The 22,780-nt window shown below is 50.7% G+C and overlaps 1 protein-coding gene across 7 annotated transcripts in view; it reads left to right on the top strand.

The window, feature by feature from the left end:
- RERE (arginine-glutamic acid dipeptide repeats) overlaps positions 1-22,780 on the top strand; it is a 168,626-nt gene that overhangs the window by 97,850 nt on the left and 47,996 nt on the right. For all 7 annotated transcript variants that reach the window (XM_064397459.1, XM_064397458.1, XM_064397463.1 and 4 more), the window contains 4 exons: positions 5,213-5,261; positions 7,560-7,684; positions 8,416-8,515; positions 13,724-13,822. In XM_064397459.1, the coding sequence (XP_064253529.1) occupies positions 5,213-5,261; positions 7,560-7,684; positions 8,416-8,515; positions 13,724-13,822 (373 nt within the window). The remainder of the gene's footprint in view (positions 1-5,212; positions 5,262-7,559; positions 7,685-8,415; positions 8,516-13,723; positions 13,823-22,780) is intronic.

Below are 22,780 nucleotides of genomic sequence, written 5' to 3'. Positions count from 1 at the left end.
AATAAATCAACAGCACCTCTTTCATGTGGATCACTGAGGCCACTGGCTGAACAGGGTCCTGCTGGTGATGGCAGAGCATTCCCCTGAGCCTCAGCCTGCCTGCATCTCCTCGTGGCTTGGAGAGGAGTCTCCATGGGCCTGCGCTTTGGACACATTCTTATTCCTAATAAAGGAGCTCCTTGAGTGTGTGCAGGCATCCCTCAGTGCTCTGCAGGAATACAGGGACGTCCTTGTGTCCTTAGCACTGGTTTTAAATGTTCCCTTCTAGGCAGAAGAGAAGGGCTTGGGCAGCCAGGCCATCCCCAAGCAGCTCCTCAGGTCTGTGTGGAGCTGTAAAATTTGGGTTAAAAACAAAACCAGACATGAACAGGAACCCAACCTCGTGCTCCCCCGGGCAGGGAAAGCCCCCAGCCCCCCAGGCAGCCCTGGTGGCAGCGGGGTCAGGCTGAGGGGTGTGCAGGCTCTGAGCTGGCCCTGGGCAGGCAGCTGGGCTCCTGCAGCCCTGCCCTGCCCCAGGGGCTGCTCTGTCCTGCCTGCATGCCCAGCAGCTCCTCCTGTTCAGGCTCTGCTGCTAGGTGGTCTGGTGAGTTAATGCCCCTCCAAACAGCCTGTAGGAATTGCAGATATATCATGGGAAGTGCTTGGATATTGTCCTTTGCATGAAGAATAGTCTCTTGCCTTTGTTCTGCCTTCATTTCAGCTTTTTTTTCCAGGCATAAATCAGCAAGATTACCTCTTTCCCCTTCCTTCCAATTCTTTAGGATGTAATTTGTTTTAATTAGAGCTTGTTTCCAGGTGCGTGGTGGAACTAGGGGTACCTTCCAGCTCCTTGCAGGCCTGCCATTCTTCATGCTTGTCACCTGTGGCAGGAGCTGCTGCTGTGCCCTGTGCTGCTCCCAGGTGTGTGTCAGGCAGGCTCAGGGCCCAGGGCTGAGCTCTGCAGGGAATATTTGGGAATGTGGGAAGTGCAGGGGCTCTGGCCATTTCAGAGACTGTGCAGGAGCAGCACTGATCTCCTTTACACAGTGACCCTCCAGGGTCAGGCTGCTGTAAACCACCCTCTGCTTCCATTCAAGTCACACCTGAGCAGATAAAACCCGTGCATTATGCAGTGGCTCCCAGTAATTAATTGATTTGAACTTAGGATCAGAGTGCTGTGTCTTCCTTACCTGCAGGTAAGCAGGTGTCAGAGGTGCTCCAAGGCAGCAAAGCATTTCCCAGTGTGGGGAGAGCCCTTCCTTCCTTTGCTGTCACCCCCATCCCACCTTTGGCCAGGGCACACCACTGGGGGCTCTCTGTAGGCTTTTTATTTTTTTTTTTCCCTCTATAAACATGATGAAAAAACAGCTTTATGTTGAGAAAGCTTTTCCTGTGTGGCTGAAGTGCTTCCTCCCCAGCAGCACGGGTGCAGAGCAGCCTCAGTGCAGGCAGGGACAGGCTGGGGCTGGCTCTGCAGCTGCAGCTGCTGGGACACGCTGCTCCTTCCTCTCTGGGTGAGCAGGGACTGGGAACCTGCCCTTGGCCTGAAATACAGCTTGGATTTTCCACCCAGAAGACAAAATTCCTTATTTTTTTTTTTTTTTTAATTATTGCAACACTCAGTTACAACAGGTTTTAAATGAAGCTTAAGCATACAAGGGGCAAGGATATTTTCTGAGCATTAGGATACCATTTCTGTAAAATGAAGTTTAAAATCTTGCTTAAAGAATGAAGGTTTAGGACACAGGTGAATTCAGGGACTTGTTCCTCTGAGGTATTTCACTCATTTAACTCAGGTTTGAGGTAGTTGTGGGGTTTTTTTTGGTTAAAGGTTGTGCAGGCTGAATGTGTTTGTCCCTTTTCTATTTTGGAGTGTGCAGTGGTTGAACGTGACATGCAGAAGATAATTTTGGGTTAAAATTACAGATCCACTTGGCAGTGTCCTGCCTCCCAACAGTGATCACAAACAGATGCTCTTGGCTGCAGTGCCAGCCACTTTCAGGCCCTGATAAACTGGGTTTTAATCTGCTGAAGTTAGAGTGGAGTAATTCTGTTCTGCCCTGTTTTGTCCCTCTAGAGATGGAACAGAATGATCCTTGCCAGATGTTTTGGAGCTGCCTCTGAAGAGCAGGGGTCTTTCATCTTGGCTATTGGACTATTTGAATTAAAGGGTTATTTTTTTAAAAAAAACACCTTTTCTTGGGAGTTGCTGTTAATTTTACAGAAATCACAAGTATCTAGGAGTTGCTTTGCTGTGTCCCACTCTCAGTGGATGTAATTGATTGTGTGGCCATCAGTGATGGCTGGTTAGTCAGTGCCAAGTGTGTGACTGCACTTTATAATAATTCTATAACACATATATCTGACATGGGCCTGCTTTTATTCAGTGAAGCCACTGGTGTTGATACCAGAACCCCAAATCTCATGGCACTCCTTGTTCAGTGCTACAGCTTGTTATTGTCTTTATTTGCATTTATCAAAAACAAACACAGAGCCCAAACCCCTCGATGTCCTGGCTTGAAGACTTTCCTCTTTCAGTCCTTGGCTGTACAGAAATAATGACCTTTTCCAGCTGTTTTTGGACACCTCCTGAGCTGTCTGAGAGGAGCTTTGTGGCTGAGTGAGGTGGCTGCTCTAAAAACCCTCTTGTTGGAGCATCCCTGTAATTGAATTTGGGATCACCTCAGTTTGCAGAGTCAGGGATGGATGCCCAGGGTGGTTCTGTGGTAGCACAGAATGCTGTCCTGGGTGTGTGTGGGGGTTCTGGTTTTGCTCTGGGGTTTGTTTGGGTTGGTTTTTGAACTGAAGGGCAGCACTGAGTTGTCTCTGTGGCTGGAACTGTTCTGGCTGGCAGAGCAGCCAGGGCAGGGTGGGCACAGCAGCACAGATAAACCCAGGCAGGTTTACAAATGTGCATTTCCTGCAGGACAGGCGTGCTGCTGAGCTCTGGCAGGGGAAAGGAGCAGCACTGCTGAGGTCCCAGCTTGCAGGGGATCCCTGGCCCTGCAGGCACCCAGCCGGGTGTGCTTCAGCAGAAAGCTGCCACTCCTGGCCAGGGGGGATGGCAGCAGGGACAGGGCAGGGCTGGGCACAGACCCCCAGGGCCCCTGGCATGGCCCAGCCTCGGGAGAGCCCTGCTGGAGTCCCTGCCCTGCCTCCTGCCCAGCTCTGGGCATCCTGGAGCAGAACCCAGGGCTGTTCTGCTGGGCTTTGGGGCACCCCTGGTGGCACTGTCCCTGCCCGTGGTGGCACTGTGTGCAGGGACAGGCTGCCAGCTGTGCCAGCCTTGGGTGACGGGTCAGTGCTGGGGACAAGGCAGGTGACAAACAGAGGGTGAAGCTCATTTCTGTGCTGGGAATTGTGCAGGCTCTGCTGTGCCAGCCTTGGGTGGCTGGTGAGTGCTGGGGACAACAAGGAAGGTGACAAACAGAGGGTGAAGCTCATTTCTGTGCTGAGAATTTGCAGGATCTGCTGTGCCAGCCTTGGGTGATGGGTCAGTGCTGGGGACAAGGCAAGTGACAGAGAATGAAGCTGGTTTCTGTGCAGGGAATTTGCAGGCTCTGCTGTGCCAGCCTTGGGTGGCTGGTGAGTGCTGGGGACAGCAAGGAAGGTGACAAACAAGGTGAAGTGGTTTCTGTGCTGGGAATTTGCAGGCTCTGCTGTGCCAGCTTCCTCCCTGTGTGCTCCTGCTCAGAGTGGGAAGGAGAGCTGTGCCCCAGCCTGTGCTCAGCCCTGGGCTGCTCTCAGTGCCCTCCTGGGGGGGTGTGTGCCCCCTGAGCCCTCTGGGTGCCCTGCTGGGGTGTGTGCCCCCTGAGCCCTGCCCTGCCCTGCCCTGCTGGGCTCTGTGCCTCTGCCTGCCCTGCTCTCCTCCTGCCTCTTTGATATTCCAGCTCTGGCTCCCAGCTCCTTTCTGACCAGCCCCTGTTTACTTTGCAGAACACAACGTTGCCATGGCAACAGGTTACTTTTCAAAGGGAACATCTTGTCATTATATTTAATCCACTGCAGCTGAGGAGGACTGAAATATTAAGTTGTTGTTGCTATGGATACTGCTTTGTTACAGCAGTTTCTTTTGTGTCACATTTCATATCCAGGGTTGGCTCCTTTTTTCCCTTTGCCATCGAATAAACACAGGATGCCATTCCATTCTCATTGTAATTGCCCTCACCAGTATGATTTAGCTTCAAATCTGCGCTGCATTTTCGTTTCCATAGCAAGAATTTTTCTCTCCCTTTGAAAGCCATTGCTGGGGATGTGGGGGCAGCAGAAATCCCAGAGCAGGCTGTCCTTGAGGAGCCAGGGGCTCGGTGCCCTTGGAACATCCAGGGGGGTGTGGAGCAGCCTGCCAGGGCAGCCAGCCCTCGCTCACCTTGGGCAGGGCAGGGAGCCCCTGGGCTGGGAAATGCTCCCAGGAAATGGGCACTGGGGCTGGAAAGACACACAGAAATGTTTCTGTCCATCCCTCACGAGGAGAGGCTGGAGAGCCCCACTGGGCTCCCACAGAGCAGAAGTCCCATCCCAAACTTTGATTTTAACTTTGCAGTTACAGGATGGTCCAGCCTTGGGTGTTAAATGTCTGTTTGTCATACTGAGTGTGGTGCAGCTGAAGAAACGGGGAGCTGGGGGTGTTTGGTTCTTGCTGTCTGAGCTGAAAGCAGCCCAGGGCTCAGGGTGGGCACAAACCCAGCACAGCAACCTTGAGAGCAGGATGTGCACGGCCTAAAATGAATTCTGGGAGGAAAGGAAGAGCATCAGCATTTTCTGATGTCAGCTTCCCCTTTGCTCCTCACAGGGAAGGATTCTGACACCTCGTAGTAACCTGGTATTTAATGCAGAACTTTGTAAATAGAAAATTGATCTCCTAGTTCAGTCATTTCCTTGCATAGCCTGAAAACAAGGAAAGTGTCAGGTTGTCTTGCACAAATATGCCCTGGGGGAGGACATTTTGAGGTGTTCTGATTGTTTTCTGGAGGCTTTTGGCTCACATTTGGAGAGGATTTGTGTCCTGGAGAGTGGCACTGTCCCAGCCCCTGCCCAGGGACACCTTCCACGGACCAGGCTGCTCAGCACACCTGAGCACAGCCCCTGCTGTTCTGTAAATAATGTCTCCTGTTCTGTAAATAATGTTTATTTCTGCTCTGCTCCATCTGCATTGGAAATACAGTGACAAAAAAGATTTCTGAATTTCATTAATTGCAATTCTTTCTCACTGCTGTTTTTCCTTTGTGCCTAGGAGGTTAAACAGTACCCAAGGTGAAATCAGAGTGGGACCCAGCCACCAGGTAAGGGCTTTGTTTGTGCTCAGTGTCCAGAGGTGCTCTGGCCTCTTGCTGTGTGCAGATGACAGTTGTTAAAGCTGCATGTGTTCAGACAGGTGAGGGATTTTGGACTCATCTTTGGGTGACTCACTTCAGGCAGTCCTTTAGCCTTCCTCAGCTCACTTACTGAGATTTCTCTGTGTCAGATGTTGATATCTTAATGATTTTCAGTAGCAGAGGTGCTGTTGGGTTAATTCTTGAGTAAGATTGAGGGAATGTGAGTAACTGCTGGAAGCTAAAGAAGTGCTTTAAGTCATTTGGATTGTTAGAACAGAAATTGAGGGAGCTGCTGAGTGTGTTCACACACTGGGAAGCAGAATAAGGTTAAGACTCTAGATGTTCCTGGTATGTTAATTCTAATTTGAGAGAAATCCTTCATAAGCACTGGAAATAATCTGTTCTTACAGGGTATTAACATACAGCTTGCTCTGGTTCACGGGGCCAGGTCTGTCACTGGGAGCTGGGGCCTCTCCTTCTCCTGAGGAATTGACTTTGTACTGTCCAAGTGCTGGAGTGCTGCATCCAAGTGATGAATATTCATTCAGACCCTCTTAAAAATCCTGTTTCAGAACTAGTGAAAGTAAATATTTATGGAACCTGATGTCACATTCTTGAGGATGTTTTGCCTTCAGAGGAAAAAAAGTCCTTGGCAATTAAACCTGTGGTGTTCTTTTCAGTAGTCATAGCAAGAGCACTGTAAATGATACCTTCAAAACAACTTTCATCTCAAATTGTCATTTAATATTTTGGCAGGCATTAGTCACCCTGCTCTAAGGTGTAATTACCATGTGCCTTTATGGATGGGGAAGGAAAAGGAGGAAGGCCCATTGATTTGGAAAACTGTTAATCCTGGCTTCACGTTTGAGCCTTCCACTGTTCCCTCTCTCATCCTGGCAGATGTCAGCCCTGCCACCCCTCAGTGGGCAGCACAGAAGCAGAGCCTGGGCTCCCCCAGGGGCTCCTGCTGCCTCTGGAGCCCTCATTCCCCAGCTGTGCCCAGAACAGGGCTCAGGGGTGCTGGCTTGGCTTTCCTCAGTGCCCTGATGCCCTGCCTGTGTCCCCAGAGCCACCAGAGGAGACAAGTGTTGTGTAGGATTGCTGGGGATTCACCTCCCTGCTCTGAGTGTGGCCCTGGGACAGCTCCAGGTGACAGCCAGGGAGGATTGGAGTGGCACTGTGTGCTCTGGGCTGGGGACAGGGTGGCCACAGGTCACAGCCTGATCATCCTGCAGATCTCCAGCCTCAGGGGTGCTGTGAGGAGGAGGAGGAGCTGCTCCTGGGAGTAGCTGCAGTAACTCAGCTCATTGCAGGGGGCTGCAGGTGGCTGGTGCAGCCCCTGCCTGCTGCAGAGCCTCTCTCACAGGAGTCCCAGGGCTGCCTTCCCCCTCGCCAGAAGAGAACTTCAATGACATAGCCATTTTCCCAGGCAAGAAGTAAAATAAAGTACAGATTAAAGAGCAGAACATGAAAGACATCTGAACCTGTGACTTGTAATTACTGGTTATGTATAAATGTTGCCTCTCAAATACGTTTAGCGTTGTGAGTATAGGAGGTAATTATAGGGCTTAAAAGCTGTTTCTGAAGAGGCTCTCAGCTATCTCATCTCGGAGCAGGAGATGACTAAAGATGCTAATTGGGTCTCTGGATAGAGTGTAATACTTATTTGGAGGCAGTGTTCATTTTGCTGAGCTATCTCCCTTTCAGGAAATGTCTTTGTTTCCCTTCAGAGTCCCAGTGATTTACCGAGCATTTCATTTTAAACTCGGTGTCAAATCTCTAGGGTTTCTTGCTGGTTTCAAATGGGACCCATCTGGTAGCTACCTTCATGTGTGTTCTGGGAGGGTTTCAGCCTGGCAGGCAGCAGCTGGATCAGCATCCCTGTGACAAATGCAGCTGCTGTGTCTGAGGGGAATTATCCACCGGCTCTGGACCTGCAAACCAGGGGGCTGTGCAGTGCCAAGTGCTGTCCTTCCCATCTCTGCTGCTCTCACCTGTGCAGCTCCACTGGCAGTGGGCTGAGGTGGTGTTAGCATCAGGAAAGTCACTGCCACTGTGAGGAAGGGGTGTGGGTGAAGGGCATAGGCTGGGCTCGGCGCCTCGGCGTCCTCAGAGCTCCGAAACGCGGAGCAAACCCTTCAGCAGCTGCTGTCTGAGCACCTTCCACCTTCCTCCTGCCACGCTGCAGAGGGTTCCAGGGCTGTGTGTGCTGGGGAGGAGCAGCTGCCATGTGTGTGTGTGTGTGTGTGTGCCCTGGTTTTGCAGGCCAAGCTCCCTGACCTGCAGCCGTTCCCGTCCCCGGACGGGGACACGGTGACGCAGCACGAGGAGCTGGTGTGGATGCCAGGGGTCAACGACTGCGACCTGCTGATGTACCTCAGGGCAGCCAGGTGAGTTCAGCCACCTTCCTGCCGTGCCCGTGGCCTGCAGGGCAGGGCTGGGCTGGTGCAGCCCCTCCTGCACTCTGGGGTGCTGAGGGTGCCAGGGGATCAGCTGAGACGTTGGGTTTGAGGCAATAACTCTGAGATTTGGGCCAGCACAGCGGCCTCCATCACCTGTGGCATCTGTGCAAGGGCAGCAGCGTGGTGTGGGATGGGTGACAAGGGAGGAGCTGCTCAGGTGGAGCAGCTGGGGCAGCAGAGGGTCCCTGCAGGGAGGCAGTCCCCTTGGGAGCTCCAGTTTGCACTTCAGCTCTTCCCTGGTGGGTTCAGCAAACCCCTGGTGGGCTTCACAGTATTTCAGAATTCAGGAGATTACTTGTAGCTTGCAAGAATTCAGAGGCTGGGGAATGTGCAGTTTCAGTCAGTTTTCTGACATTAAAACCAAGATGAGAGCACGAAGTTTGCTGTCTGCTGAGACTGTTCTGTCTGCAGGTTCAGCTTCTGTAATCCTGCTTGGGCTCTGCTCCTTTGGCAGTGCAGACTCGTGGCTGATGAAAGCAAATGAGATTGGCTTGTAATGCTGGATTTGTTCTGTGCTGGGGTGACTCAGCTTGGCAGCTCTGTGGCACCTCACTGATGCACGGTGTCACAAGGCCCTAAACCCCTGATCTGGGGTGTGAAGCAGTGTGTGTGAGGGCACTGCGAGCTGAGGATGTCCCCCTGCCCCCCTGGCTTTGCAGGAGCATGGCAGCCTTTGCAGGGATGTGTGACGGGGGATCCACGGAGGATGGATGCGTGGCTGCCTCGCGGGACGACACCACCCTCAACGCCCTCAACACGGTGAGTGACCCCAGGAGCAGCCCCCTGCCCCCTGCCCCCTGCCCCTCCTGGCCCCAAAGCAGGCCCTGCAGCCAGCCTTGAGCCAGGTTTTGGGGTCACATCTCCTGCTCTCAGGCACCAAGCGGGGTGGTGAACTCGTGGGTGGTGCTCAGAGGTGACCCCAGTGAGGTTTTGGGAGGCTGCTCAGAGCCCCCAGCTGGGGCTGGGCCGTGCTCAGCTGCCCCTCAGCTGGCTCCTGGGGCCTGGTCTGGGTTTTGGCTGGAGCTGGGATGCTCCCTGTGCTCCTCTGCCCTGGATGGAGGCCCCGAGTGCCTCAGCCCTCTGCCCTTGGCTGAGCTGTGCCCTCACACCCTTCCCAGAGACTCACACTCCTGTTAAGGTCAATAATCATTAAAGAGCTTTTGGAATTGGAATTTCTGCCCCCTTATCTATAATAATAGCCTAATGCAGAAAATTCATTTAACTTCCCTGCTTCTCCATCTACTTTAATTACTGCCTTTAATCGCTTGGCAGCCCGAGGAATCTGCACTTGCACTTGCAGAGTTCTTGCTTCTCAAATTACATTAGTCCCAAAATATTTTGGTTTTGTTCTTCTGGTTCTTTTCTCTTTGTGTTTCTAGTGCATGTCTATTTTAGGAAATGCTTTCCTTGTCCACTTGGAGTTTTTCTAGAAAAGAGTTTCCTTATGAATAATAGTTCTGTCAAGGGTATTTTAAGAAACTTTGACTTATTTCTGAGACCCTGCTTTTTTGACTTTAAACGGTTTAGATAGGTCACCTGTTGTCCTGACAAAATGGTGCCTTTTTATCTTTCAGTTCACCACCTATTTAAAAGAGATCAGATGTATCTGATAAATGATTTGTGAGCCTCTTAACCTGCACTAAGTTGTGTCTTTGTTTAGAAATTACCATACGCAACCCAGAAGATGAATGTAAAAGAAAATGGTGTGCTATGATTTCTTATTATGGAAATCCAATAAACTTCAGGGTAGCACTTCACATAAATCAGTCTTGACAAGCTCCTTTGCTGCTGTTTTATTTATGTAATAACAGGTGCTGTAAGCCCCCAGAATGATTTATTGTTAATTATGCCAGATAGAAATGGAGATCATGGAAGGCACAATGCAACATACAGACATGACATACATGTGTTTGTATCTCAGCTCACTGAGAGGATTGTTCACTCAGCATTCCAGGTGAATTCCAGCTCCTGGCCCTTTATTGGGCTTTTGCTGCCACGTTAGTCCCTGTAACCCTTAGGAAGGAAATTAAGTTTTCATTTGGAGTTTGCTGCCCTCCTGGTGGGGCCCCTGTGGGATTGGAGGGCTGGAGGAGGCCACGGCAGCTCCTGCAAGTCTTTCCCCATAACAATGGTGAAGAAGTGATCCCAGGAGGCTCCTCCTGCTCTGGGGAGGAGGTGCCAGGCCTGGCAGTGCAGGGAAGGGGGAACAAGGTGAGTATTGAGCACAGAGCTTGCTGCTGCTGGCCGTGCTGAGGAGGGAGAGCTGGGCAAGCCTGGGAGTCCCTTCCCCTCCCTCCTCCCCTCCTCTTTGCCTCCAGACTCTGATTCAGCTCCAGATGTGGTTGAAGATCCTTTCTGTGTCCACACAAAGGCAGAACCTCCTGACCCCTTCCATCCCTCTGCCCTGGTCAGAGGTTCTGCAGTGCTGTTCCCAGGGATCCCAGGCCAAGCAGGGACTCATCCCCTGCTCTGTGCTGGGGTCTGGCAGAGCTGCAGAGGAAGAATCCATTCCCAGGGGTCAGCCTTGCCTGGGGCAGAGCTGGGGCAGGCAGGCTGCAGGCTCCGTGTGCAGCTGGGATCTCTGGGCTTTGGTTCTTGTTTCTGCTGGGGAAATCACAGCCAGCCACTCCTGTTTGTCCTCGTCAGATGGAAAAATAGCAGCACTTCAGCTCATGTAGTGCAGCATGGAGGAGAGCCCAAACAATGACATGCTAATATTGTGTAAATCTCTCTTTACTAATAGTGTTGTTGTGCCTTCTCATGGCTCTGCTGCATGGGAACGTGTCATTATGAGTGACAAACATGACAGGCTAATCTCAGTGCAAGGAAATTCACTTCTAACTAAGATGTCACCCAGACAAATTACTCCCTGTTTTAACTTGCCCTTAGACCAGATTTTCTTGTTCATTAACTACAGACGAGGTTGAAAGCATAAAAAAAAATTATTTAAATATATGTTAGCATTTCTCCTTATGACTGGTTCTCCTGGTGGCTGATGTTAATGAGCAGCTGCTGCTCTGGTTCACACGAGGCAGGGCCAGGCTCCCTGCCCAGGCCTGTCCCAGGCTGGAGCCACCTCAGTGCTCGAGACAGTTCTGCACTGGAGTTTCCATCCATCCTCATCCTCGCTCGTACAGGCAGGGCAGAAGGGGCCAAACCCACTGCTGTGATTGCTGATAACATTTTGGGAGAATATACAAAATACTCCTGGTTTTTGAAAGGAGTTTAAGTGTGTTCAAAGTGCTGTGGTGAGTTTTGCAGGTAGTTCTTGCCCTGGCCCTGGTGGAGCACTGGCCGTGCCTGCAGTGCCCCACAGCTGGTTTGCAGCTGCATTTTGGGCTGCTTGGCACCTCCCTGGCAATGCCAGGGCAAAGGGGCTGCATCACAAACATCAGGCTTTTTCATCTTCAGCAGCAGCTCTTTAGTTGACTAAAATAGATTGGAGCTGGGGGAAAGAGATGGAAGTTGGGGGTCATTTTGTTTGATTTTGTCTGATACCCAAACTATACCCTAAAGGGCACTTGGGGCTCCTGTCTTGCTGGGTTTTAGGAATGGTTGATAAAAATTAAAAGGAGCATATTCCGTTGTCACAGTAGGGCAAGATGTCCATAGCTGCACAGACCATCCACAGCCCACTGAAATTTGTCAGCTCTGCTACTGAAGGAAGTGGCCTGAATTACATTTTGTGTTAAAGGAGGTGTTGGGTTGGAGTTATCACAGCAAAGATGGAGCTGCTGGTGGCAGCAATCCCCATCCTGCTCCTCATTTTCCTGGTCCTTTTCCTTCTCCCTCAGCATCCCATGGGAATTCCAGGGCTGTCCATCCATGCTGGATGTGCTGCAGCCCCACTGAAGTGGTTTCTCTGGACAATCCCTTCTGCCCTGAGCTCCAGCCCAAACCAGGCTGGCACTCCCTGCTTCTGGAGCAGTTCAGTAAAACTCTCCTGGGATTGCAGCAATTTTTCCTTGGAGAAGAAGGCTCTGGGATCTCAGTGCTCTTAATGGACTGCAATTATTTAATGCTGAGCCCTGAATGCAGCCTGGCTGGGCTGGGCTTTTCAAGGCACAGCATAATGGCTGTAATTGCCAAAGGAAGCCTTGCTGGAGCAGGAGCTGCCAGATGCAATGGCACTCTGCTCTAAAAAGGTCACAGGAAAGGGACATTTAAATTAAGTTATAAATTACAATTGAAGAACAATATTTTGATGAGCAAGCCCAGAGATGTCAGAGCTGCAAGATGTAATTCATGGGTTCATTACAGACTGGAGGTGCCTGACAGCTGAGCCATGCCAGAGGAGAATTTATTTGCAGCATCACCCAGACAGAAATGGCAGCTCTGCTCAGAGGCTGCAGGAGGAACTGGAGCCTTGTGGGAATGTGCAGCCTTGATGTGAAATCCCTTCCTGGGAGCTGCTTTCTGTAACAGCAGTGGGAAGGAGCCTTTTGGGCACCTGCACAGCCAGAACTGTGCTTTAATCCTGTCCAGTGGTGCAGAAGCTGCTGTGTTTTCTGTTTCAGGGTGCATTTGTGGTGGTTCTCTTCATTGCAGTTGCTCACAGATCAAATCTCACAGAGGTGCCAAATTTGGATGCAGAGTTAATGCTAAAAGTGGAGATTCTCTGGCTGCCTGGACAGTGATGCAGTGTTTATAGAAGTACCTGGAGAAGTTCAAGCAGAAGTTAATGAAACCAGAGGCAGTCATCATTAGCTGTTATTTATACTCTGAATCTTGCCAATAAAGTGCTCAGGAATACTAAAAGGCTGAAAGTAGAAAGCAGAGAATGAGCCAGGCTGGAACATGTAAATTTAACTCCAGCACTTAGAGAAAATATTTTTCCTTTCTGCTGCATTATTTTACTCCTGGCATTTACAAACCCTTTTTTCCCACTCCCACCTGCTAAAATTAACATTTTTCAGAGGCCCCTGAGCTTGTAGCATGTTTTCACAGGGGCCTTCTGTGCTCCATGCTCCTGTGTCACATCTGTGCTGCTGGGCTTGGGGTTGTTACTGATGTCATTATTGCTCAGGAGTTCATCCCACATAATCTGTGGCTGATCTGGGGCAGCCTTGCAGCCCTGTAAACTTCTCTTTTTCTGGAGCAGCTGCCTGTCAGCCCAGGCTGTTCTTTCTGGCCTTGTCTGGTTTATTTTCCTTGCAGATTGAGCTGCCTGGGCAATGCCAGGGAAAAACACGTGTTGTCCTTGAGGCAAAATAAAGATGCCCTCCAAGTTACAAAGAGGCTTTGGCATTATTCCTGCTCTGGGAGGCAGCAGGGAGGGGAGGCAAACAGGAGCTCCATTCTCCTCAGCACTGCCACATCTCCTGAGTGAAAAGTCCTCTAGGTAGTGGCATGCACAGAAAAGAGGCATTTGCAAGGTGAGCTGGCAAAACAAACAGTGCTTTTTTCTTGGAGATGGATTTGTTCCCAGTGCTGGAGTGCAAACAGGGAGGAAAATTAATGTGTACCCAGCAGAAAAGGCAACATCTTATTTTCATGCCTGTGAGTAGGCATTGCATGCCACGGGAGCCTTAGAACTATTTTTTTTAAAGTTGTTTTTTTTTTTTTTTTAATTTTTTTCTCCTGCTGACCGCAGGAGACTGGAGCCAAGTTGTGTGAAGTCTAACCCAAAGTGTATTAATTTTTATTTTGTCATGAGCCCTGTGAGTGGCAGGGAGCAGTGTGACTTTGGGTTGAACATCACCTGGGGCAGGTGTGGGAAGGAAGGAAGGAAAGAAGGATGGATGGATGGAAGGAAGGAAGGAAGGATCCCTGCTTGGTTCAGAGCTTCTTCCCCTGCTGGAACCCCAGTTACCCCTCAGGTTGTTTACATCTCACTTCGTACAGCAACAGGAAAAATAATTAGGCAGAGAACATCTCACGTGGCTCCCTGTAGTGGTTTTTTTTTCCCCTCCAATATCAGATCACTGCTAATTCCTTTGAATGATCTATTTGTCTTTTCTCTCTCAGCTGCATGAAAGTAACTACGATGCTGGAAAAGCCCTGCAGCGCTTGGTGAAGAAACCTGTGCCAAAGCTGATTGAGAAGTGTTGGACTGAAGATGAAGTGGTAGGAAATGATTTATCTCCTCCAGCCTTGATGGTTCACCTTGCTGCTCTTGCTTTTTTATGTTGGGTTTTTTTTTTCCTAAAGAGGTTCTCTTTATGAGCAGGAAGAGGGCGGGTGTGTAAATAAAAATACACATGCATGGGTATATAAATGAAAAAACCTGATCCAGTGCATGACAGAATTAATTACTCATGGAAAAGTGGCAGGAGAAAAGTTTGGTTGATTTTGTTTTTTTATTTGCCTTGAGTGTGTCAATTTTTAAGCTGGTTAATTGGTGAAGTGTTTAAATAAGTAAACAAAAATAAAAATGTGATCTTATTAAGCTACTGATAAAGCTGGCATTGGTGTTAGGAAACAGAACTGATTAATGGAGGAGACTTTCATGTTCTCTTAGTGGCTTTAATTATTCAGGCAGTGGCTGGAGAGATTTTTTAAGCTGTAGGTTTTCTGCAAGGCTTTCAGGGAGCTCTTGCAGCGCATGACGTGTGCTCTGCTCTCTCCTCACTTCAACCTTGCTGCCTGGGGCTGCTTCCAGCCCAACAAAGCCCCTTTGTGGCTGCCAGGGCAGCGCTGCCCTGCTCAGTTCTGCTCAGCCAGAGGGGCTTTGTGTGGGCACTGAGTGCTGCAGCAAACCTTGCAGGGCTGTGCCCTGGGTTTGGGATGGCTCCAGCTGTGCCCTCTGCACTCCTCCAGGGTCAGTTGTGCCAGCCCCTCTCCTTCCCTCCCTCTGCAGCTTTTTTCTCCTTTTTTCCATCAGCTGCCCTGGCTGTGAGTGCTGGAGCTGCTGCTCTCAGGGCTTTGGATGATCCAGCCACGTTAAATGAGAGAGAATGGAGCCTTACCAATGGAAAAAAACAAAGTTTATTGAAAAGTGAAGCATTGCTGCAGAAGTGCAGCCTGTGAGCACAGAGCAGTGATCACTGACTCCATAAATCATTGTCAGCCCCAGCTCATTTGATCATATTTGTTCTTGTTCTGCTCCGTCCAAGTTTCCAGAAACATTTGGCAGCCCTCCAGGCTGGGCAGAGCCAGAGATCAAGCTGTGCTCTTATTTATAGACAGCAGAGCTCCACCTGCACAGCCTCAGAGCCTCTTGGTCCCTGCAGCTCCAGCCCAAGGCAGCTGTGCTGCATTTCGGAGCATTTCGGAGCCTTGCAGGAGAAGTTTCCTTATTGCAGCCCTGGGAAAGGGAGGAGAGCTCTGACCCACGGGGTGCTAAAGCTGCAGGGGAATTCTGCAGTGAAGTGTTGCTCAGAAAACACTGAGCTGTCAACCCTGAGTGTGGCCAAAACAATGGAACTGTGGTGACAGCATTAACTGTGAGTGTCCCCTCCATGCCAGGACTTGTGCTGGGGATAATCCAGGGAGCTCTGAGGGAAATGCAGACCCAGGCCCAGTCCCTGTCCTTATGTGGGCTAGACCTGTCATAAATCTCTTCTGGCAGCCCAGCAAATGTGGCTTACTTAAATTTAAATATTTAGATTTAAGCTTGCAGTTGGATAAGCAAGCAGATCCCACACCTGATACAGAGCTTTAGTTAGTTAACCTGAAAAATAATAATAATGATAATAATACCAGCACATTTAAAACTTTTTTGTGGACTTAGGTGCCCAAAGCCAGAGCCTTTGTTTTGCATGAGAGCAGCTCTGCTGCCTGTGTCCAAACTGTGAGGCAGGAGCTGCTTGGCAGTGTCAGAGCTGATGGAAACAAAGGCTGGGAGCTGTGTTATTTTTCCTGCTGCTGATGTGGTTGCAGATGTTTAGCTGGAATTAAACAGAGGATAAAATTGGCCACTGATTGAGTTACTGAGGCTGTGTAAATACAAGGCTGGGCTGTGTTGTTCCCCTGGTGTCTCTGAACCTGTGGCTATTTTTAAAGCCTTTTTTGTCCCAGTGTGTAAATGCAGAGGCACAGGGGGGGAGGCAGCCTTGCCCACAGCCTGTGAGAGTGGCCAAGGCTCCTCCAGCAGCTGTTTCCTGTTTGTGAGGGCTCCTTCCCCACCTGACAGCATCCATTTCCACTGAGCTCTGTTGGGCAGGCCTTGCTTTCTCTGGCAGTGCTCAGGAGTTCACTGCTGTGGGCAAGCTGCAGCAATTGTCACATTCTGTGCCTGGCTGAGGCACACACATCCTCCAGCAGCATCTCCTGGTGCCCGGGGGCTGCAGCTGCCCCAGACAGCAGGATGGAGCAGGGGCATTGCTGGGGGAGCAGAGTTGTCTTGGTTTGTGCCTCCTGCAGGTTGAAATCTCCTCCCAAACCCAGCCCAGTGAGTTCTGCTCTGCTCCTCGTGGTCACCTCTGAGAATGCCCCTGTAAGTCTTTGGGTGCAGGCAGGCAGAAATCCCCCCTGGGATGGACTGGTGCTGGTGCTGCTCTGCTCTTCCCCAGCAGGAAATCCCTGCTGGCTGCTCTGGGAGGGGGTTTGGAGCCTTGGGATGAGCCTGGCAGTGCCTCTGTCTCCTCTCTTTCCTGCCCTGATGGTGGGGCTGAGATCCCAAACCTGGAGCCAGGATCAGGAGCTTCTCCAGCTGAGGTGAAGTGAACATCCCCACCCCTGCTGTGGTTCCAGTGGGAACATCTCCCAAGGCAAACCATCCTTAGAAAATTACCACGAAAAATCCTGGGAGAAAATGTTCTCTGCAAAATGGCTTTTGTCCCTCAGTGATGTCAGTGCAGTTCTGAGCCTGTTCTTGCTCCAGGTGCAAAAATGAGCTCCCATTTGGGATCAATAACTACCAAAGAGGTAATTTATACAGGGAACAGTGAGCAGCTCTGGTTTTAGTAACCTGATGGAAAGGTTTTGTGCTCTGGAGTGCTTCACGTGCAGGCAGTGAGGAGGAGAGGAGCTGCTCCTGGCTGCTGCTCACCCCATGCCAGCTCACACTTTTATCTCTTCATTCACAATGTGCTTTCTTCTCTGTTTTTATCAAAAGTTCTGACGAAATCAATAGGGCTTTCAGGAGAGAGAAATCCGAATCAGAACTGCAGGAACCTCCAGTTTATTAGGTTTTTAATTAAACATGATGAACACATTTTAAATACCACAAAGGCCTGGGGCTGAGCTGCATCTAATCGAAACAGATTAAGTCACCCGTCCACACTTGGGTAGTTATTAATTCTGTTTATTTATGCATGCTTGCTGCAGGCAGGCTTTGCTGCTGCTCTGCTGCAGTTTATTGCACAGGGATGCTCTCCTGCATGGAGCTGTGCTCCTCATTAGCAGTCAGATGTTGATTGTGAGGAGCTGGTTTAATTGGAGCGCCTTTGGAACTCGGGGCTGAAGCAGATCTGGGTGCAGCAGCTCTTGGACATTCTTTTCTGGGCAGTTTCTCCCTTTGGCTCTGCACTTTGCTCCATCCATGGTAAATCCTCTAGAGGAAGTTGCCAGGTGCTCCTGAGGAAGGTTCTGTCCCCCTGTGCAGAGCTGGCAGTGCCACCCCTGAGAACTGCCTTTTATCTTGACATATTCTGCCTGTGGAATATTTTACATGGCTCTTGATGTCGAGTAGTTGAGGTAAACAAGCTCCATTCAAACAAGCTCCTCCATTGATGTGCAGGGGTGGTTAATCCTGGCTGGTGTTAAATCTTAATTGGCCGTGTACATCGATTCACAAGTTCATAAATTTTAAAATATCCACACCTGGCTTCAGCTTAAACTCGTTTATCATAAAACACAAGTGGAGATGCTGCTGCCAGAAAGGACAGGATACAGCAAACTCCTCTCCTAATATGTTTGCAAGTGTTTGTAATCCAGTGTGGCAGGTCAAGGAATTACTTATGCAAAACCCACAGACTTATTTGCTTGGCTCCTTTGCCTGGAATCATCCTCAAATGTCTCATCCACCCTTTTTGGAGTGTGTGCTGCTGAAAAAACATTGTTCTCATGCTCTCCTTTGAAACCAGGGCTCTTCAGATGGGCTGGGAGACAGAGCTGCTTACTGGGGCACAGATACCATGGATTTTATTTACTGTTTATGTGGCAGCCACAGAAAATGGAATTCAGAGCCAGATTGAAACAGAGCCTCTGGAAGGGTCGAGTGGAAAGAAATCATAAAGGAGCATTGGAAAGGCTGAGCAGCATTGCAGGGCTGGCTCCTGCAGAGGGCTTGGAAGGCTGAGACACCAGTTACTGCTCAGTGCCATTGTTCTACCCAAAAAATAAACACTGAGAGTCCCACTGAATGAACATTTGCTGGAATTTAGGGATCCAGCCACGTCTGCAAGGGTGATAATCAGCAACAGTTCAAACTCAGCTGAGCACTGAGATAAAAACCACCAGACTCAGACTGATTGGCTTTGTAGGAGCTGTGTTTAAGGAATAAATAAGATTTTAGTTTAAGCACGTGTGGGAAGGTCTTGTCTGTGTCTTATTCTAAGAACTCAGAGTGGAAAAGAACCATCAGCCCTCACAGTCAAAAGTGACCAGTGAAGGATGAAATTATTCTGCTCGGGGGAAAAAGTTGTTATTTAAAGGTTGCATAAAATTATAGTTACTGAGTAGCTGGCAGGTTTACAAAGTGCTGAGGTGCAGTACAGCTGGAGAATACAAGGTGTATTACAGCTCAGAAAGGGGAATTTGGTTTAAACACAGGTTCCTAGATGAAAGATAACAATCTTTTGTTTGTGATTAACTTGCATCAGTCTTTGATCCAAGCCCTTGTTGAGAGGGATCAATACTGCACATACAGCACCGAGTTTATTGTCGAGTCCTTTTGGAAATAAGGCAGTGAATTAAAAATCAATTATACGTGCAGAAAAGTTTGTGTAGGGCAATCAATTCTGTCCTTTTAGTTTGCCAAAAGATTCCATTGTTTAACCAGCTGTGAAAAGGAATGAATTTTAAAGGCCTCCAGCAAATGAGGGAGCCCAAAGGGGCGGGGGGAGAGATTAAAAAAAAATTATTCCAGCATTTCATGTTGAGCAGAGGCTCTTCAGGGATAAATCTATAAATCCTGTCAGTGACCTTGGCTTCAGAGTGGGTGATTTCAGTGCTTTCCCTGATGCTGGTCTTTGCCCAGCTGCCAGAGGAGTTGCTGTTTCCTCAACAGTATCATTTTGGGCTTTGCTGAGCTGCGTGTGCTCTGTCTGCCTTCATGTGGAATATTTTTATCTCTTGAGCACTTACCATGCTGCTGATCCCCAAAATCACCAGCCCAGCCCCTTGGCCTGGCCAGGAGCCAGGGCTCAGGAGCTGTTTCTGTGTGGGATGGGAGAGAAACTCCAAATTCCAGCTGCAGCACAGCCCAAAGCACCCGTGGGTGCCCTGGGGAGCTGCTGGTGGGTGCTCCAGAGCAGGGCTGCTCTGCAGGCCCTGAGCTCCCTGCTGCCAAGGGGAGGGATGTGCTGCCTGCAAGGTTCATAAACACCAAGAGGCTGAGTGTCAGAACTTTCCAGCTCATTTTCAAGGGCATCTTAAAAATGGAGCTTCCTGGGGCTCTCCAGCATCCCTGTGGGTGCATTTCCAGGTGGGGACAGTGCTGGGGGATGTGGGGCTGCCTTTGTCCTCCCAAGGGCAGGGGTGCTTTGATAAAAACAGGGCCCAAGGAGCTGCTGTTGCTCTGCAGCAGGGTGGGCTTGGTGTCTGTGGGTCTGTCCCAGAGCTGGAGCTGAGCAGAGCCCAGCAGAGCCCTGTGCTGGGCACTGAACCCTGTGCTGGGCACAGAACACAATGCTGGGCACTGAACCCTGTGCTGGGCACAAAACCCTGCCCTGACACAGAACCCTGTTCTGGATACAGAACCCAGTGCTGGGCACTGAACCATGCCCTGGGCATAGAAACCAGTGCTGGGCACAGAACCCTGCCCTGGGGACTGAACCCTGTGCTGGGCACTGAACCCTGTGCTGGGCACAGAACACAATGCTGGGCACAGAACCCACTGCTGGGACAGATCCCTGCCCTGGGCACAGAACCCTGTTCTGGATACAGAACCCTGTGCTGGGCACTGAACCCTGTGCTGGGCACAAAACCCTGCCCTGACACAGAACCCTGTTCTGGATACAGAACCCAGTGCTGGGCACTGAACCCTGCCCTGGGGACTGAACCCTGTGCTGGGACAGAACCCTGTGCTGGATACAGAACCCTGCCCTGGGACAGAACCCTGCCCTGGCACAGAACCCTGTCCTGGTACAGAACCCTGCCCTGGCACAGAACCCTGCCCTGGGCACAGAACCCTGTGCTGGATACAGAACCCTGCCCTGGCACAGAACCCTGTGCTGGGCACAGAACCTGCCCTGGGACAGAACCCTGCCCTGGTACAGAACCCTGCCCTGGCACAGAACCCTGCCCTGGTACAGAACCCAGTGCTGGCACAGAACCTGTGCTGGGCACTGAACTCTGCCCTAGGCACAGAACCCTGCCCTGGCACAGAACCCTGCCCTGACACAGAACCCTGCCCTGGTACAGAACCCTGCCCTGGCACAGAACCCTGCCCTGGGCACAGAACCTGCCCTGGCACAGAACCCTGCCCTGGCACAGAACCTGCCCTGGCACAGGACCCTGTGCTGGCACAGAACCCTGCCCTGGTACAGAACCCTGCCCTGGCACAGAACCCTGCCCTTCCACAGAACCTGCCCTGGGACAGAACCCTGCCCTGGGCACAGAACCTGCCCTGGGCACAGAACCTGCCCTGGCACAGAACCCTGCCCTGGTACAGAACCCTGCCCTGACACAGAACCCTGCCCTGGTACAGAACCCTGCCCTGGCACAGAACCTGCCCTGGTACAGAACCCTGCCCTGACACAGAACCCTGCCCTGGTACAGAACCCTGCCCTGGCACAGAACCTGCCCTGGTACAGAACCCTGTGCTGGCACAGAACCCTGTGCTGGGCACAGAACCTGCCCTGGTACAGAACCCTGCCCTGACACAGAACCCTGCCCTGGTACAGAACCCTGCCCTGGCACAGAACCTGCCCTGGTACAGAACCCTGTGCTGGCACAGAACCCTGCCCTGGCACAGAACCCTGCCCTGGGCACAGAACCTGCCCTGGTACAGAGCAGCCCCAGGCTCCTCCTGCAGCAGCTCCTGCCTGCCCCAGGCTGACCCTTCATGCAGCTCCTATCTGCCCAGGGATCAGGAATCTGGGTTAAATAGAACCTGCTGCTGCATCCTGTGCTGCTCCAGGAGGAAACTGAGTCACGGCGTTCAGAGGGCAGCTGGGAGGGCAGGGACCATCACAGCTGGGCATTTCTGGGCTTGGGGCTTCTGGCACAGCCGGGAGCCCAGGGAGGGGTGGAACTCCCCTCTGGTGCTTGTGCTGCAAGTGCAACTGAAAAACAGCAATAAATAATGAAGTGCTTTGGTGTTTTTCTGGTTTTAGTGTGTGATAGAACTCTGCAGCTTCTTTCCAGCTGATGTTGGCTTAGTCCAGGTTGATGTAGGTAAAAGCATCTCCTTTTCATGTGCCTCTGTTGGAATTGCACTTTATTAACTCACAGAGCCCAGGAGTGGCTTGCTTGGCGTGGCAAATGTCTGGTTTGTTTTGGAGGAGTTGTTTGCTGTCTAAATGGCAATTTGCTGTTCCTGACAAGCTTGCTTTACAAACACAGGAGCCCCAACCCCTAAAACAAAGCGAGTGCAGGCGGATGACAGCGTTGTCTGCGACTTGACAAGATGATATTTGATTTTTGAATTTTTTTTCCCTGGTAGTTTGGTCTCTGTCTGAGTCTTGACTTGGATTCTTTGTTTGAACACAGAGGCTGACAGCCCCAAACCCCCAAAGTTCCTGATTGTCACTGAATTCTCTGTGTTCTGCCCAACAGCTTAGCTGGGAATTTTTCGCCTGGCCCAGTGGCCATTGCAGCAGCAAATGACAAAATGCTCTTCAAATGGGTGTAGTGACATAATTCCTATTGAAGAAATGTTGATTACTGTCACAATGTGGATGCTCTGTGTGCTTTGGTGCTCAGGGCTTATCTTTCTTGCACAACATAAGCAGTATGAATGCCAAAATACACCTCATTTGCAAGTGCTGTTTGCATGATAAATTTTATTTTTCTAATCTCCCCTATCAACAGAACCAATTTTTTTTTAATCTTTCCGATGACATAAAAATGCATTTTAATGAAGCAAATTATCAAGCTTTGTCTCCTCTGTGCACGAGCGGGGCGGCCACGTTCAATTAGGCTGAGAAATGATCATTTGTTCCATTACAGCTGTAAGAGAGGCAGTGCAGAGCCACGATCCATCACCAGTTGCTCAGCTTTATGTTACTTAAATCACTTGCCATCCTGTCAGGGGCTCGGAATCCTCCACGGGAGCCATTATTTCATTTAAGTTTGTAAAGGTGTCACTTGTTTGATAATAGGCTGCTTCTGTAGTAGATGAATGGGGACTAAATATTCATCATTTCCTGCATCCATCCCGGATCCCTAATGAGTTCCAAGGGTGGCAGTGCCAGTGGAGCTGATGCTGGCAGTGCCATGGAAGGAATTTGACAGCAATGAGGGCTCGGTCCAGGGGAAGCTCCACACCTCGAGTGGGAGCAGGCAGAGGGTGGAGGGCACTGAAGGGCTCCCCAGGGAAGGGGCACTGCCCGAGGCACAGGGAGGGATTGCTGGGGAGTTCTGGGCAGGGCTGAGAGCTGCACCAGTGCTCCTGGGGGATTCCAGCTCGGGATGTTCCAGGGTTCTGTGAATCCTGCTGGGGCTGCAGGGGCTCCCTTTGTGAGCCTGGCCCCACACTGACCCCACAGCCAGTGAGGGGGGTTCCGTGTGGGCTGTGAGGAAACTCAGTTTGGTGTGGGAATTCCCCCTGGAAGGAAGCTGGGGTCCATCCTGGCCATGAGGAGCTTCCCAGGGCAGCTCCTGGAGCAGCCAGCCCCTCTGTGCTCTCGGGAGCTGCCCTGTGCTTTCCCCTTGCTCTCTGCTGTCTCACGTGTGTTGGTCTGTGCCCAGGAGGCTGAGCTGAAATCTGCAGCCTCTGCCCAGCGTTGTTTTTGTACTTTTGTACTTTTGTGCCTC

This window comes from Passer domesticus, chromosome 22 (assembly GCF_036417665.1).
Source record: "Passer domesticus isolate bPasDom1 chromosome 22, bPasDom1.hap1, whole genome shotgun sequence".
NCBI lineage: Eukaryota > Metazoa > Chordata > Aves > Passeriformes > Passeridae > Passer > Passer domesticus.
The sequence above is the reverse complement of the archived record's forward strand: the minus strand, read 5'-3'. Positions and strand labels throughout refer to the sequence as shown.